Source organism: Mercenaria mercenaria, chromosome 5, assembly GCF_021730395.1.
Source record: "Mercenaria mercenaria strain notata chromosome 5, MADL_Memer_1, whole genome shotgun sequence".
NCBI lineage: Eukaryota > Metazoa > Mollusca > Bivalvia > Venerida > Veneridae > Mercenaria > Mercenaria mercenaria.
In genome coordinates, this window is record NC_069365.1 from 1,063,470 (window position 1) to 1,080,578 (window position 17,109).

The 17,109-nt window shown below is 33.9% G+C and overlaps 1 protein-coding gene and 1 pseudogene across 1 annotated transcript; both read left to right on the forward strand.

Annotated features, from left to right (window-relative positions):
• The first annotated feature begins 12,392 nt into the window (after positions 1-12,392).
• LOC128556961 (uncharacterized) lies at positions 12,393-13,391 on the forward strand. The gene has a single exon (XM_053543137.1). It carries the CDS (start codon positions 12,393-12,395, stop codon positions 13,389-13,391), a length of 999 nt encoding a protein of 332 aa, XP_053399112.1.
• Positions 13,392-15,650: 2,259 nt separating this feature from the next.
• On the forward strand, positions 15,651-17,016 carry LOC128556962 (uncharacterized; annotated as a pseudogene).
• The last annotated feature ends 93 nt before the right edge of the window (positions 17,017-17,109 follow it).

Genomic DNA, 17,109 nt, shown 5'->3' on the forward strand with positions numbered 1-17,109 from the left:
CAAACCTGTTCTCCGCAAGTAACTGCCAACTTCCCCACATGAATCAGAGGTGGAGGACTAATGATATCAGACACAATGTCGTTTATCAAATAGTCACGGAGAACATACGCCCCGCCCGAGGATCGAACGCGCGACCCCGAGATCCGTAGACCAACGGTCTTACCTATTGAGCTAAGCGGGCGGGCTGATGCATAATGTAGTAGTATCAAAAGTAAAAGTGAGTGAGTAGGAATTCTATTTAATCCAAATACACTGACGAGATATGAAAACGCAACAAACATATGCCTGAGTATATTTTACTACAAAAAGCACGACCTTGAAATGTTCAACACATACACATATCGATACTCTATACACATAGTGTTCAAATTTAATCATCACAACAGACCGTAAAATTAACACAGTAGGTATCGAGATGTGTGTGTGTGTTGAACAATTCAAGGTGGTACTTTTTGTAATAAAAATATATTCAAGCATATGTGTGTTGCGTTTTCATATCTCGTCAGTGTATTTCACGTACTGTTTCATGCTTCAAACCAGCAAACTACACACAAGACTTTGCAGTAACATATAGTATTTTGAAACAAGTGAAACATTACATATCAGATATCCATACCAAAGCCATATCCTTAGGTGGAGATTCAAAAATAGTTAATAAAATATATTAGAAAAAATGGTAAATTTGGCAGTCCTTTGTAAGTATAAAGAAAATCAATGTAATGATCTGTTAGATGTTACCAAATTAATATAGCAGTGTATAAATCGTCACCTTAGCGCAAAAGAAAGAATAAGATAGAAAAAAGTGGAAACTCCACAAGTCGCTCAACACGACAAAAATGTTGTAGGCTCGGTTTGATTGAGTCTGCTCACGGACGGTAGTGGAAATGCATGTTACCGTCCACGCCCTCTAGCCCCGGGTTGAGCAGAACTCAACATTTACACATGTTACAAGTACAAAACAATTTAGAGACATCCGCAGATGTGTTCATACGGCAATGACCATACTAGTATGTAATTCCATGAAAAGCGGAGTAATGATCCTTCTTTAAGTCAATGGAGTTATCCACTTTTTGCACTGAGGTGGCGAAATGTCTCCCTTCAGGACGAAACAAATAAAGAAAAACTTAAGAAATGAAACAAAAATATATAATGAACACCATTTGTTTACTTATTTCTTCATATATTGGTATCAAAAGAAGCAATGGTATCATCTTTGTGGTACAATTTACTTAAAATATGTGTCCTACATTTACTTTTTCTAATCAACTTTAGTGTTTGCTTTAACGTAATAGGTGATGTTCTGAACTATAAAACACCATAGTTATATATGCATGACTGATGGAATACTCATAGAATAAAAGTAAATGGAGTTACCTATTTAGGGATATCAATAATAAAATAAAACCACTGTAATGGTTCTTGTAATCATTCTTTGTCGTCAACATGTCATTTTAGCACGACGTTAGACAACCCGCGGTGAAAGTAGAAATAAATTGATGGTTTTATGGTTTTATAAATTATATTACGGCAAATCTCATCTAAAACAAAACTGAGATCATATTGTGTATGTTTTATTTCATCTTTCAAAAATCTTCTTGAATTGAAAATTATTTTAAAGAAAAAGAACATTTCATAGCAACTGATAGTGTAACGTAGCACGTTGTACGTGAAGCTTGTCTTGAACACAACACATTAGGACAGTTCTAACATTTTTATTTACTACGAAGAGCAATGCACAGTTACTTATAAATGTTCAGTCTAATTTCATGAATATAATCAATGTTCAAAAAGTCTTTTAAAACATTTCTGTTTACTGATCTATTTAACAACATTTCTTAATTATAAATATATTTCAAACTAACTCTTAACAAAGCTTATTAAGTTTCAGCTCTTGAGAGCGGGAACAAGACCCTTAGCCGCCACTTGGGCAGCCTCTCTCCTGATCATGGAGTATATTGAGTTTATAAAGGATTATACAGGAAAACACAGCAGACACATTATTTTACTTCCGTAAACTTAGTAATTAATTCACGGACGTTTTACACCCTGAAGCTACTGCAAAGTTGACAAGTTTCGTCTGAATTTTGAAATGTACAGTTAAATCTTAATTATCCGAAAGAAATACCAAAATAGAAAATTATAAACCTAGGTATTACATTACAAATTCCTTCATTTCTTCACGAAAAAAAAAAACAATAAAAAAAGGTTAAAATGTCTGAATGAACTAAATAAACAGTAAAATTATAGAAGTCTCAAAGATCCAACTAATATGGACTAGCTATAACGTTGTATATTGGGGAATTGAATAATGTGTCAATATAACAGGGTACGCCAATCAAGGAGACAGGAGATGTTCCTTTAATTGTTCGTTCCCTTGCATACATCAATGAAATCAAATAAACAGGAATCCCTACTTGTTTAGGTTTTAGAAATTAAAATATATGATAGATTAACATAGCTTAAACATACAAAGAAGTTATAACTTGAACACAGAATTCATCATAAAAGTTACACAGAAAACATCATTTCATATGTGTACGTAGCATTCATTATTTGATATATTCCTATTCACAATAATACATTTGTACGTAATGAAAGTCATTTTCATTCTCCATATTTAGAATGCTCCAGTTTGCGTAGGGATTCCATTCAATGTCTGTGTTTTCACGGATATTCTGAATCAATAGGTACAAATACATCAAATTCTGAAATTAGAAAGCACAATTAAAATTCTGTTTAACATTGCATGAAACTCGGATATACGAAAGTTCATTAGTTTGTATGTTAACACATTTTTCTGCACGATAACATATTTTTAGTTTCCTTACTATTAAAATAAACATTCTTGAATAGTATATTAAGAATATGTGATTTCTTAATCATAAGCAATGTACTAGTCTAGGATGAAAAAAAAATCAGTTGATAAGATATAACAACTTGTTTAACCCTCTAGAGCCCAACCCCTGTTAACATTCAAAGAAAATTCTGATAATTTGTTTATGAGGAGACACTTGGTAGACATACTCAATACTGGAAGAAATTTATTCCTCCAACTGTAGATAAAAAAAAAATTTGTTGTTGCACTGATGCAACGTTGGGCTTTTGCTGAATCGTTGCATCAGTGCAACGTTTTCATAAAACTGGTTTTAAAGAAAATAATAAATAGCTAAAATACTTTTAACAGGTGTAACATATTTAATGATAAACAATGAAATAATAAATAAATATAATTCCAATTAAAATACAATGGCAGTCAGTTTTGACCTATTTATGTGCATACGTACTGATGTCCTTTCAAAATCTACACGTATTTTATTTCAAAACTTGATATTTTCAACTGAATTAACAGTATTTTGTTTCATGCACATGCACACAGTTTTGGTACATGATAGTTTAAATTCTACAACAGTAACACTTTACAGTAAGTTCTCTTTTAGTGTAAATTGATCATTCACTGTCCCATCTGTCCATATGTGTCTATGTGTGATAGTTCCGGAAGCAGTTTTTCTGACGCACAAAGCATAAATTTACGTCACATTTGGGACACTTAACATACGTAATCCCATCACACCCTGAAAATCTGCATCGTTTGCGCTTTTCTCCAAACTCTGGCAAATGATCAATACCATCATGGCGAACCTCAGCAGACACTCGCCTCCATTTGCTGTTTGTAACAGGTGTAACTGCGTGTAACTCTTTAAAATCGGCAGGTAGTGATTACAGATGTAACACTTTGCTATCGGCATGTATCAGGTAACAGGTGTAACTGTGTGTAACACTTAGAAATTGGCATGTATCCAGTAACAGGTGTAACTGCGTGTAACACTTTGCAATAAGCATGGTACCGGTAACTGGTGTAACAGCATGTAACACTGCAATTGGCATGTATCGGTTATAGGTGTAAGACTTGGCAATCAGTATGTATCAGTTACAGGTGTAATTGCGTGTAACACAGTTTTGCTACGTTTAGGCCTAGCAGTTTTTTTCATTAGTTCCATTGCACAGACTGAAAATAAAAAAGAATTATTAAGTCTTAGACAAAACAAATAGCTTAGTCTAAATGACAAGTCAACTATTTCCAAAAAAAGATCAGTAAATTTGACGTAGTAAGCTGCCAAGTAAGTAAGTAAACGTCACTCGAGTTAAGTGTTCGGCCGTCGCCCAGGAGATCAGGGTCAAAATCCCCGCTAGACCTAGTTCTATAAATAAGCTTTTACATGCACCATTTTCCATTCAATATTCGACAGTTTTGACATTTTACGTTTTAATTTTTTATTGCATCTTAAGTCGAATATAAAGGCTTATTTATAGAAATAGGCCAGACCCGAAGGATTTTCCTCATAGAATTACTCATGTCACAAGCATTTTTTGCTGACTAAGTCTAAAAAATAGTCAGGCAATTAAAATATAAAACTGAATTGAAAGTTTCAGTGACATTTAGCTACAAATAATTGATTTGAAGTATAATTGTTTGCACTGGGCCTGAAATCTCATTTTCCACAAAAGCCCAACGTTGCACTTGTGCAACAGTCCATTGGTATTTTTTTTCCTATAAAAAACATGCAAGATACAAGGTCATCAATGAGGCAAAATGATGTATCCAGTTTTACTTGAATGATTAAACACAAAAAAAACCTATTTACTTACCATTTATTTTGAAATATAGACGTTGAAATTAATATCCTTTTCGGTCCGACTTTACATTGGACAAATGGCGTATTTGCATCAAAGGGACGCAACTCATGAAAACGTAGCCATTAGCTGCGGCTAAATCCCGCTACTCGTTAGGGTCAGCCACCACTAAAAAGAGGGTGTACACATGAAATTGGCAATATCTGTTCTGTGGATACGCTTCTTAACGGTTATGTTGCACCAGTGCAACATTGGGCTCTAGAGGGTTAAAAAAAATAAGTGATAAAAGAAATAAAGTTAAACAAATGCAATGAGAAATTTTCCATTGGTGTTCCCAGTTGGCTGGTGGAATTGACATCTACTGCACATAACCATTGATTCAACCGTAGTATAACGTTACATGACCATGGTATCAGCAGTCGGTAGTTCTCGATCCGTCAGATTCATAAGAATGTCCACTGCCATCGTTCATCGTTGTTAAACGATATCCATCAAAGGAGATGTTATCATGATGGTTGAATCGCCAAAACTTCATCGTACCATATCCAACTCGATAGTCGTGGTTTCATTCCTCTGTGTACTAAAATTTTCTAAAGATCTGCGATTTAATGTCATGTTAACTTTCTGTTGTTTCAGCTTGCCATTCAATAATATGCATTTGATTTAATAATTATGCTACTGTGCATGCTAAGTCCATTCATTGCGTTTTAATCTGAATAAAATAACTTCGTAGTAAGAAATTCACTGAAATGTCTCTCCATTTCTATCAATTTTAAATGTGAATGTTACGTTTATTTATCACTGTTTTTATCTGAATTGCCAAGTTCACATTATTTTGTAGTAGGTCACTGTTTACAAATGTTGTGTTAGAACTGTCTTTATTTCTAAATCCTTTACCGGAATGTTCGCATGAACATGTGAGCATAAGCTATCAAGTCTTTTTAAACTTCGTAGTTCTTAATATTAAGTACAAGCTTGTATCAATTTCTTTAAAGTCTATAGTCTAAAATAGACAACGGACAAAATCAGTATTTCACACAAGAGAAGAAACGCTAGCAAAACGTCAAATATTATACCGTATGACACCTTACATAGAAATAAACAAATTTGCAAGCAAACAAAACACATACTGAAATCAATATTTACACAAATTATAGACAATAATCAGTTATGCTTCTACATGCATAACAATGATAGAGTATAAAATCTCTCTTACTTCACGAACAGCTGAATATTTATACCCATGAATGACCACAAACTGTTACTTTCAATACAAACAGTCTACATACTGAACCTAGTATAGTGGCGATTTTAACATTCATACCTAATCCCTGAGCCTATTTGTATTAATATTACAAATTTAAAACATGTACTACATGTACAACATAGAGCAAATCAACTCTACACCTAAAGGGATTTTTTTTATTATATCACAACACATCGTCTTCTCTAGACGCGGTTGACAAGCCTACATTGAGGCTACGAAACAAATATATCAATTCAGCTTAATTAATTTTTAACACTCAAATCAAAATAACTGTACTCCGATGAATCTATATACAAGTAATAAATAGTCAATAAAATTGCTCCCAAAAGTGCCTTAAATAAACGTGTACTTAAACGTTCAACCCGTGCGAAAGCACAGCATCTCTATAGTTTTAATTACTAGTATCCATATCGAAAATGGACACATTATAGAGGATACACCATTTAATACTATTAAAATGGTTTCAAGGAATTTAAGCTTCCATAGCTTTTCCTTTACAATTACAATATAAGAATGCACCATTGGGTATCAATAAAATGACTATTTACAGAATGAAATATGCATAAACAACAAAAAATAGGATCTTTATATCATACAAATATATACATTTGAGGTTCCCTTGCGTTTCTTTAATCCTTTACTATTTTTCAGCATTTTGCTACTTTTTATAACTCAACAATCTTATCATAATAAAATTTCGTCATGATTCCTTACGAACTCAACTGAATATAAAAGTTTGTCAAGTACATTTTTGTTTAATTTCTTGTTTTTAAAACCGAAAAAGCTTGTATTTTGTAAGAACTATGTATGAAAATAAAGGTCTTACTGTTAGCGGCATCACATCATTCTCGGCGTGTCATTGTATAGTGGTAGTACTTGCATATTGATCCCGCGACAACCCATTGTAGAATTCGACATCCTGGTCTACGGCGCCATAAAAGGGCTTGTAACGTAGCACGTTGTACGTGAAGCTTGTCTTGAACACAACACATTAGGACAGTTCTAACATTTTTATTTACTACGAAGAGCAATGCACAGTTACTTATAAATGTTCAGTCTAATTTCATGAATATAATCAATGTTCAAAAAGTCTTTTAAAACATTTCTGTTTACTGATCTATTTAACAACATTTCTTAATTATAAATATATTTCAAACTAACTCTTAACAAAGCTTATTAAGTTTCAGCTCTTGAGAGCGGGAACAAGACCCTTAGCCCGCCACTTGGGCAGCCTCTCTCCTGATCATAGAGTATATTGAGTTTATAAAGGATTATACAGGAAAACACAGCAGACACATTAGAGAGTTTGAGATTTCAACCTTCGCCTTCCCCTTCAACGTCTCTCATATATATTTTGGATAAAAAAAGTCTTTTTTCATCTACTCTGTCCCCATACTCGGCATCAAAGACTGAAATCTGGATGGAGGTACATGACAGGACAGTCACTGTACTTGAAAAATAAATAATTACGCGCGATTATCATTTTGTGGAACATTTTATTTTCAGTTCCTGATAAAAACAATCCGTTTCTGTCTGACACTTTATACGACTGTTGCGTTTTAATTATAAACATAAATTGGTACTAGTAAGACGGAAAATTCTTCTGAAGTATCAGACAATTTCAGATCTATGATATCATTATGCGAGTTTCCTGTTAGCCGTATGGGATAATTCCATTCTTTACATGCACGGACCCAGAGCCTGGCGGAGGAGCATTGTGGGTCAATCTCCCTTTGATTCCTACATTTTACAAAGAAAATCGGTCTTGAAACTCGCTGTGACCCCCCACACCCACGAGCCCTGAAATGGGTGACCCCCCTCTTTAAAGTTGGTGTCCCCCTAACCGAAATTCCTGGATCAGCACATGCTTTACTTATAAAATAGTATATTCAAACAAATACATGTATATGCCCACATGTTATTTTGTGCGACAATTTCCGTCTCCACCTAACATTTCTTGACTGTTTCGCATTATACAGAGTCATGCAGAGTGTCATGATGCCAAAACGTATGATATTACGAGAATATCTTACATTTTGTTTCAATGCGCTTGTTACATGTATTCATAACTTGTGTATATTGACTCATGTTATCAACATATCTTTTAAAAGGTTAAACTTTCATCAGGTACATTGTTTATGAGTGTCTACAAGTAAAATGTGTCTTTTAAGAAATTCGATGTACAAAGTGCCAATTCAAAATGAAAAATAAAGCCTTTAAGAAAAATATGAAATTCTAGTCAGCAACATGACGGGTGAAACTGTCCTTTATACTTTATCGCATATATTTAACTTAATTTCAAAGTACTTCGACAAATGCATTTGAAATAGTTGGTGTTTCATGTTTTTGTTTGAAAAATATTAACTGCATCATCTTTCAAGAACACCATCAACAATAAAATACGTTGATATGATTATCATTTTTATTTCCTCTAATGTATGATTTACAATCGTACATTGTATACTGACATCATTATATATAAAATCTAAATGTTTGGAGCAACACCAACGAGTTTTTACATTGTACACATTGTTTCGCTTTTTTTATCGTAATCGCAGTGTTATCCATGCCATAATCATATAAACTGAAATGCTTTTATTTAATTTTCATTTTTAAAACCTCTTGTAAAAGCCGTGCCCTTTTGGACAATTGATATCAAAATGCACGAAAAAAATGATCATAATTACGGATAAATTGAATAGGCGGATTAAATGAAGTAAGGTTCATTCTAAACTTTGAAATCTCAAGGAATTTTAATCGAACTTCTACTTCATACGTTAACTTCGCAAGAGACGTTGAAGGGGAAGGCGAAGGTTGAAATCTCAAACTCTCCATTATTTCACTTCCGTAAAAGTAATTAATTCACGGACGTTTTACACCCTGAAGCTACTGCAAAATTGACAAGTTTCGTCTGAATTTTGAAATGTACAGTTAAATCTTAATTATCTGAAAGAAATACCAAAATAGAAAAGTATAAACCTAGGTATTACATTACAATAGAAGTGCTACATTTTATGTATGAATGTGTCAGAATGTTGTTTTTTTTTTTTTTTTTTTTTTTTTTTTTTTTTGTCCGAAATCATGTGTATTAGATCTAACACAGATTTACTTCGTAATTATGGTTTTAACTACTTCTATGGTTGAAATGCTGAAGTACAAAACCTCATTACATTGCATTAATACCGAACACAAGATCACAATGTCTGAAGAAAGAAAAAGAGACAAATAACAAAACAAAAATATTACCTTGTTTATACATTCTGCCTCATTTGTCTTATAGACTTGACTAAACAAGATGGATCCAGGAAAAGTTATGTTTGCAGCTCGATCAATTCTCTAATTAATCGTTGGTTGGATATTTAAAACTTCCTCCAAGTTTATTACAAGACACATCAGCGAGTTGTACTTATATATTGATGCTATATGAGAACATGTTTAGTTGTTATCTTTGCAACTGGGCGTTAGATGAATCTGTGCGAAAACTGCAACATCGAATTTAAGCGATGGGTTACATAAAAATAAAATATTCTGATATTTCTTCATTTTACTGTCTCTATTTGTGTTTCGTTCAAACGTGCGAAGAAAGCAAGTGAGTCGAATGGTGCATTACAGTAAAAAAAAAACAGATTAGATTTAACATGATAAAATACCAGCTGTGTACTTGGTTCCTAATTTGCATACATTTACGCAGATACTTAGACAATGCCTTTAACCGCATTCCATGTTATCTCGATAGATAATCTGTGATGCTTATTGATATTCTATATATCACAAAGTACTAAAGGATTTCCCTTATGTATTCTACATAAGAGTGATAATTTTCAGATAGCTAGACTTGTTTAAGAGTATAAATCCTTTAACTCTTTTAGGATTATTGTAACACTGACAACAAATTACGACAGAATTAGGGGTCATGTATCTTGTAAGAGATATTTCTCTTGTCACATTGGTTACTGCAAAATCACAACACATAATCGCACTACAGTAACCTGGTAGTACTGATCATATTAAAATCGAGATTTACTTCATCAAATATAACTTTTTGTTCCATTTTCAAAAATACATCCACAATGAAATCTAAGCAAACAATCAGCTTTAGTTTAGACCTCTGTGGCCATCAAACGTGAAAAAAGAGTGTCCAATAACTTGTCCGCCATTAAGCAACTAGACGTAATGGCTCCCGTTCTTGTTCCTATAGTACTGTTAGACCAAGATTTGCCAGACTATTGTCAGAAAGCTTCTTCAGCAGGGCTACTGTTATCATAAACTTTGTAAATTATTTGATAAATCATTGTTATTTGGAAATTATGGTTAAATTCAAAAGTAATCTAAAGACTGTTCAGTGACAGGGTATTTAACAACTTGATTTTGATGGAGTTTTGAACCTTGCTCCGCTGGACGTCGCCCAGACAGATGTTGTCATGTCGCTCTTGGTCTGAGACAAGCAGTTCAATAAATTACAGAGAATTCACTGGGAATGAGGTAACCGTATACCTGGAATTAGGAAATGTTTAGTCCGTTGGTCAGTAATGTAAACAAACTCAAGAAGCGTTGTTATTTTTTTAATTGGATCATGCATGAAATGTAACTTTAAAAGTGAGAAAATGTAATAAAAACATTCCTTCATAGGTCAGAGACCATCAATTTAAAAACAATGACGGGGAACTTACTGGGAATAAGGTAAGCGTATACCTGGAATTAGGAAATGTTCAGTCAGTTGGTCAGTAATGTAAACAAACCTTTGTCGTGTGGTTTGAATTTTATCATACATTCTGGCAATAACTGCTACATCTGACGGGTATTGAACAAAGAATCATGAAACGGTTTTCTTCCGTCATGCCAGTGATGTAAACTGGGGATCACGTGAAAATACTCAAGTATAACTATACATACGATTTTAGCTTCTTAACTTGGTTAAACTGAAATAGTTCTTGAAAAGAATGTGATTTGATATAAATGCTCGATTTATGGAAGGTCATACACGCCAAAAAGTCATATAATGGAAGTATATAGAAATGTTTGACGATGTCTGGCGGGGCGCCCTCACGACGTGTGTCGTTGTGTCTTTGCAACTGAACGAAATGGCAAAAATCAGCCACCATAACTTATACAGTCTTTCCATTGAGTTATGTGTTCGTCCATAGGAGTCCAATTATAAAAGACGCTACAAGGTGAGCTTACCTATGACCAAATTAAAATACTATAACCAGTCAGGTCTTAAACCATAACCAATCTCAAACCCTAATACTTATCATTCAGGGTTCTGGACAAAATAAACCAAGGTACGCAGAAACTCAACCATTATTCTATTGGGTTCCGCAGTCACGACTTCTTGGTTAAACGACATAAAACAACAGTAGTTCTGTATTAGTGGTAGAACGTTCCTAAACATATGTATGTCATTATTTGCATACAAATATTGTGCAGACAGACGTTTACATATCAGAAAACCATTTATTAACAATTTCAAACACATATGTGGTAAAGTTATCTGCTTATACTTTTCTCAATGTTTTGTCAAGATTATTTGAGCTGATACTGTTCTATCAAATATAAATAGTCTCTGATTTTTTTGTAAAAAAAGCAAATATAGGTAAAAATGTGGCCTGAGAACCTGAGCTTGACAAACTCCAATATGCCACTTGTTTTATTTCGTTGTTAATGACACTTGTTTTATTTCGTTGTTAACGTCACTTGTTTTATTTTGTTGTTAATGACACTTGTTTTATTTCGTTGTAAAGTATCTATTTCATCCGAAAGGAAATAGGATGTCAATAAACTAACAATTTTTTACTTTTCTAAGATTGGAATGAAATATCCCTTTTACTCATCAGTAGTTCTTATACACATGTATGATGATAAATAAATTACAATGCAGACTTTTAATCATTCTGTCGTCTGTTATAATATATTTCCTATACGTTGAGACCATGGGCCGTAAATTACATTACAAAAAGATCAGTCATAGGTTTATTTTAAGGTTTAACTTTAAAATATTTAATTAGCGAGTGATAACTCTTGCTATACATGTTTACTTACTCTTGTCTGTAATTACCTTTCTTGAAAATGGTTAGAATAAACCAGTCCATAATTTTTGAGTTATTAAATTTCATTGGTCGTAGTTCTGAATTACATTTTGTTTCGTACTTTTTGATTGGTTTAGTCTTGGCGCATTAGACTGTATTTCCCCGCGGTTTCTGACGTAGTGTGAGGCCAGTCCTTTGTTTAGAATTAACTCTCTTCTTCACTGTTGTTTTTGTCTTCGAACTGATCACACGTTCTTTTTCGAAAAATTAGTAGTAGTTTTTGGGATTCAACAGTATCCCAACACGTTAAAAAATTAAATTATATCGGATATGAAAGATACAGCACTGAAATAATGTAAAACGTGGAAAGGAGTGGAATAAGCACTATAAGTGGCGTATAAATAATACGTTTTGACTTTATTTGTGAATTTTGCGGACTTTGATTTGTGAAGTGATAGTGACTGAGTATGGCCACGGCCAACAAGAGAAATACAAAAAGACAAGATTATAAGAAAATGCACGAAGGAATCGAGCTAGACGTTGAAGTGTTTGATAATAGTATAAAGCACGAACCAGTTATAACAACGAACACCTCAGGCGGGGCCTCCTTAGAACCGGAAGATACACAAATGAGTCATACTAAAGAAACTCATGAAAATGGTGATCTCGCTACGAGCAAGGAAGAAGACGAGGAAATGCGTCTCATAGAGCAGGCGATCGAGGCAGCCGAGGCGGAAAAACAGGAGATTTTGAAGACAAGAAAGAAGGAAGAGTTACGGGCGCAGTTGCGACGTAAACAACTAGAAGTGAAGCAGCTGAAAGAGGAAGGTAATGCTGTTTATCAACTTGATATTGAACCTAATCCACCCCCAGTTCCAACACCAAAACGGCCAAAATTGCCAAATCATAACAAGTCGGAAGGCCGGGTCACAATAAATACTCTAAGAAAAAACAGTAAGCTTTCAAAGAAGGTAAACCAGCAGATGAAACAACTAGGTCTAACAGACCCTGATTTGGATGTGTCAAATTCGGACAGTGACTCAGAGTCAGAAACAGACTCTAGTACCACCAGTTCCAGTGACAGTAGTGATACCGAAAGTAGTTCAGATTCTGAAATAGAGACAAAAAAGAAACACAAGAAATCTACAAAGAAATCAAAAAGTAAAAAGTCTGGTATTAAAGCCAAAAGTTCTGACAAAGTAAAATTCGCACAAAAATATCCACACTCCCAACTTCGGTATGAGTTTGTTAGTAGGCATATTTCTTTTCAAGATCTAAATTTGAATCTTTTTGTAGCCGGGGAACTTGAAATAATATCAGAAAAACATATTAAGTCCAAGGAAAGAAGTGGTAGATTAAAATTATTGAAGCGTTTAATGGATCTGAGTTCCACATACAGCTTTTCCATTCTAAAATCTTATTATGCCGCTGTGCTCAGAGAGATAGAATTGGGTGAAAAATCATGATCAAACGATTTTCATTATTTAGAAGTGGCAATTTTACATAAGTCAGGGCCAACGGTCAAGGGTAACCCGGGTGGATTCAAAAGTAAATCACAATTTAAACCCAAATATGATACAAAAACAGAAGAGAGCAAAGATGAATCACCAGTTTGGTTCTGTTCTCTATATCAAAGAAACAAATGTCAACATAAATCAGGTCATATGGTAGTTGTCAAGGGCCAGATGAGACTAGCACAACATATTTGTGCTACTTGCTGGCAAAAAAAACGCAAAAAACTGCAGCATCCAGAAAGTTCTAGTGAATGTGTTCACATGACCGCTTGACTGGTTAATACAATATTGTCTTTTGAAAATAAAATAGAAGACATTTTTTTACCAAAATTTTGTTATACCAAAACAAAGAAAATTGATAAAATTTGCAACCACGAGGTCATTTCCATTGATAATTTTGATACAACAAGTGTTCCATTTACTTCACATACAAATACTTGCAAATTATGTATTCAGGTCAAGAAAAGTCCCAGTTTTTTGAAAGTTAATGATAGAATTAGAATGCATGAATTAGTAAAACAATCGGGCAAGCATAATTTTGAAGGGTGTCGTTTTAAAGTAAATGATAAAATAGACACAGATTATTTGAGACGAAATCTTGAGAATTTTGGTTATAAAGATTTACTGGTTTGCGATTTGACTGAATTTGGATTTCCAATAGGTTTCACAGGAGATGATAGTTTGTTTCCCCTTCCCAAACCAGTGTGGCAATATAAAAATTATCAAGGTGCCAATGAATTTCCAAAGCAAATGTCAGAGTATTTAATTAAGGAGATGAATGAAGATGCTATTATTGGTCCATTTAAGTCCAATCCATTTTCTAGCAATTTGCTGATTTCTCCTCTAAATACCGTTCCAAAGAAGGATATTTCAGACAGAAGGGTTATTTTAGACTTAAGTAGTGCAACTCGATGTGCTGTAAACAGTTTCATTGATAAAGATGTTTATTTAGGTGAACAAGTAGCCTTTTTATTTTTAAAAGTGGATGATTTTGCACGTTTAATAGTTGCCAAAGGTCAAAATTGCCTTATGTTTAAGAAGGATTTATCCAGAGCCTATAGACAGATTTATATTTGTCCGGGCAGTTACAATCTAGTTTCATATGTCTGGAATAAACATGTTTTCTGTGATGTAGTGTTGTCCATGGGTTTGAGAAGCGCGGCTCAAATTTGCCAACGAGTCACCAGTGCTATTGCTTTTATTCTTTTATCATTATCCTTATCTGTTTTAAACTATTTAGATGACTTTGCTGGGGTTGAAAAACCACAGCATGCAGAATTTGCTTACTTGACATTAGGTCGAGTATTAGAGAGAGCAGGTTAGTAAGAGTTGTCCCCCTTGTCAGATTATGTCATTTCTTGGTGTTTTATTCAACTCTAACGCAATGACAATGGAAATAACACCACAGAGACTAATTGAAATTACAGGCCTAATTAAATCTTGGTTACATAAGTTTTCAGCCAATTTAAAGGAAGTCCAACAATTGCTTGGTAAACTCAATTTCATTGGTGTTTGCGTCAAACCAAGTAGGGTATTTGTATCCAGGTTACTTAATTGGTTGAATGAATTGTATAATATGGAAAGGTCAAAGCAGGTGTTAATTCCAACGGAGGTAAGGAAAGATTTACTTTGGTGGGATACTTTCCTACTACTTTACAATGGAGTTTCCATGTTATCATTAGGTGATTGGTCAGAGCCTGATCAAATTTTCTGATCTGATGCATGTTTAGATGGCTGCGGGGGTTTCTGGAATGGAAAATTTTTCCATACTCAGTTTCCAAGTAGTATCTTGGACAAAAAATTACATATAGGTGCTCTGGAGATGTTAGCCTTGGTAGTTTGTCTACATCTGTGGGGTGAAAAGTTTAAACATCACCGAATAGTGGTCCTATGTGACAATCAGTCAGGGTGCATTACACTCAACACTGGTAAATCCAAATGTACCTTTCTTCAGTCTTGTTTGAGAGAAATTTGCTTCATAGCAGCAGTTTATGAGTTTGAAATTCGTGCTCAGCATATTTGTTCAGAGGAGAACCGTATTTCAGATTGTTTATCAAGATGGCATAAGGATGACAAGTATAAACAAATCTTTCACTCAACGGTCAAAGATTTCAGGTTACAGGAACATGTATTTAAATACTCAGATTTCCAGTTTTTAAATAATTGGTAATAAAATTTAAATTTCAGAGACCCAGATTAAAGAATTAAAAGATGAACTTGCTTACTCAAACCGGAATGCTTATGCAGAAGGATCCAGAAAAAAATTTAAATATACAATGGAAATCCTTTTTATTGTTTTGTACTTATTTTAAAGTATGTGCTATATCAGTTGATACATTAACATTACAATTATATGCTCAGTTTTTGTGTAGGACATTTAAATCTGTCGATTCAATTAAAAATTACATCAGTGGAGTTAGAAACATGCACCTAATCTTAGGAGCTAAAACAGAGCAAATTAATATTTTTTTTTAAATTTATCCTTAAAAGGCATAGCAAAATCAAAGTGTCATATGGTGAAGCGAGCAGAGCCTATTTTTCCAGGTATTCTGTTACAGATTCATAAAGTTTTAGATTTTTCAAAGGCTGATAGTTATGTTTACTGGTGTCTTTTCCTTTTCGCCTTTTTTCTTTTGGCCAGAAAATCAAACTTAGTACCCACTTCCAGACATGATTTAATAAATCCAAAATTTTTACTCAGTAGGGATGTTATGCAATCCGAGTTAGGACTGTTAGTAACCATAAAGTGGTCCAAGACCATTCAGCAAGGGGAAAGAGTGCTTCAGTTCCCTCTGGCACCTATTCCTCATTCACCATTGTGTCCAGTTACAGCCTATAATAACATGATTTCCTTGATTCCCAGGTCTCATGCCTCGCCACTGTTTGTTTTGAAATCTGACAAATTGGTTTCATACCGTATGTTCTTGAAACAGTTACGTTTGGTAATTTCACAGATAGGCCTGGATCCTTCCAAGTACTCGACTCATAGTTTTCGTCGTGGTTTTACAACATTAGCCTTTCGTTTAAATTTACCAGCTGACATTATTCAAAATTTGGGGGACTGGAAATCTGATTGTTACAAAAAGTACCTAGAATTTACTTTGTCAGACAAGGTTAGAGTGTCTAAGTTTATATCTAGCAACTTACAGAGAGGCATTTTTGAAGCAGATGGGTTTTCAAAATGTTGAGTCTTATTTTCATGATACGAGTGTTTGTCTTCGACCTTAAGAAGGGGAGACGATCCTACTTACAGTGGCAGTTTTGACATCACTGGGTAGGATCACGTGGTTCTGTTTATCATGTTTTAAGACTTTTCAGATTGTATACTCATTTGCGTTATGTTTATTGTCTAAGTATAGATTAGAATACGAAAGTGTATATATAGTTTTAAATTATTTCCTATGATAGTCAGAATAGTTACTTAGGCATGTCCAGTGTATACTTGACAGTAAACTGAGAAGCAAACTCAGTTCGAAAGTAAAGACAGTTCTAATTATTTGTTTTACTCATACTGTCTTTATAATAATTTAATTTAATGTGATGATTAATTTTGCATGTTTTTAATACTTGTTTGTTCTTTGCAGACTGTCACAAAATCCGTAAAGTTCTCATTGTTGGGGATTCCATAGTGAAGCATTTACCACATATTGAAGGTGTTACTAATTTGTCT

What these genes read in the sequence shown, in the direction of transcription:
- LOC128556961 (XM_053543137.1), top strand. Translation starts at nt 12,393, where the DNA reads ATGGCCACGGCCAACAAGAGAAATACAAAAAGACAAGATTATAAGAAA.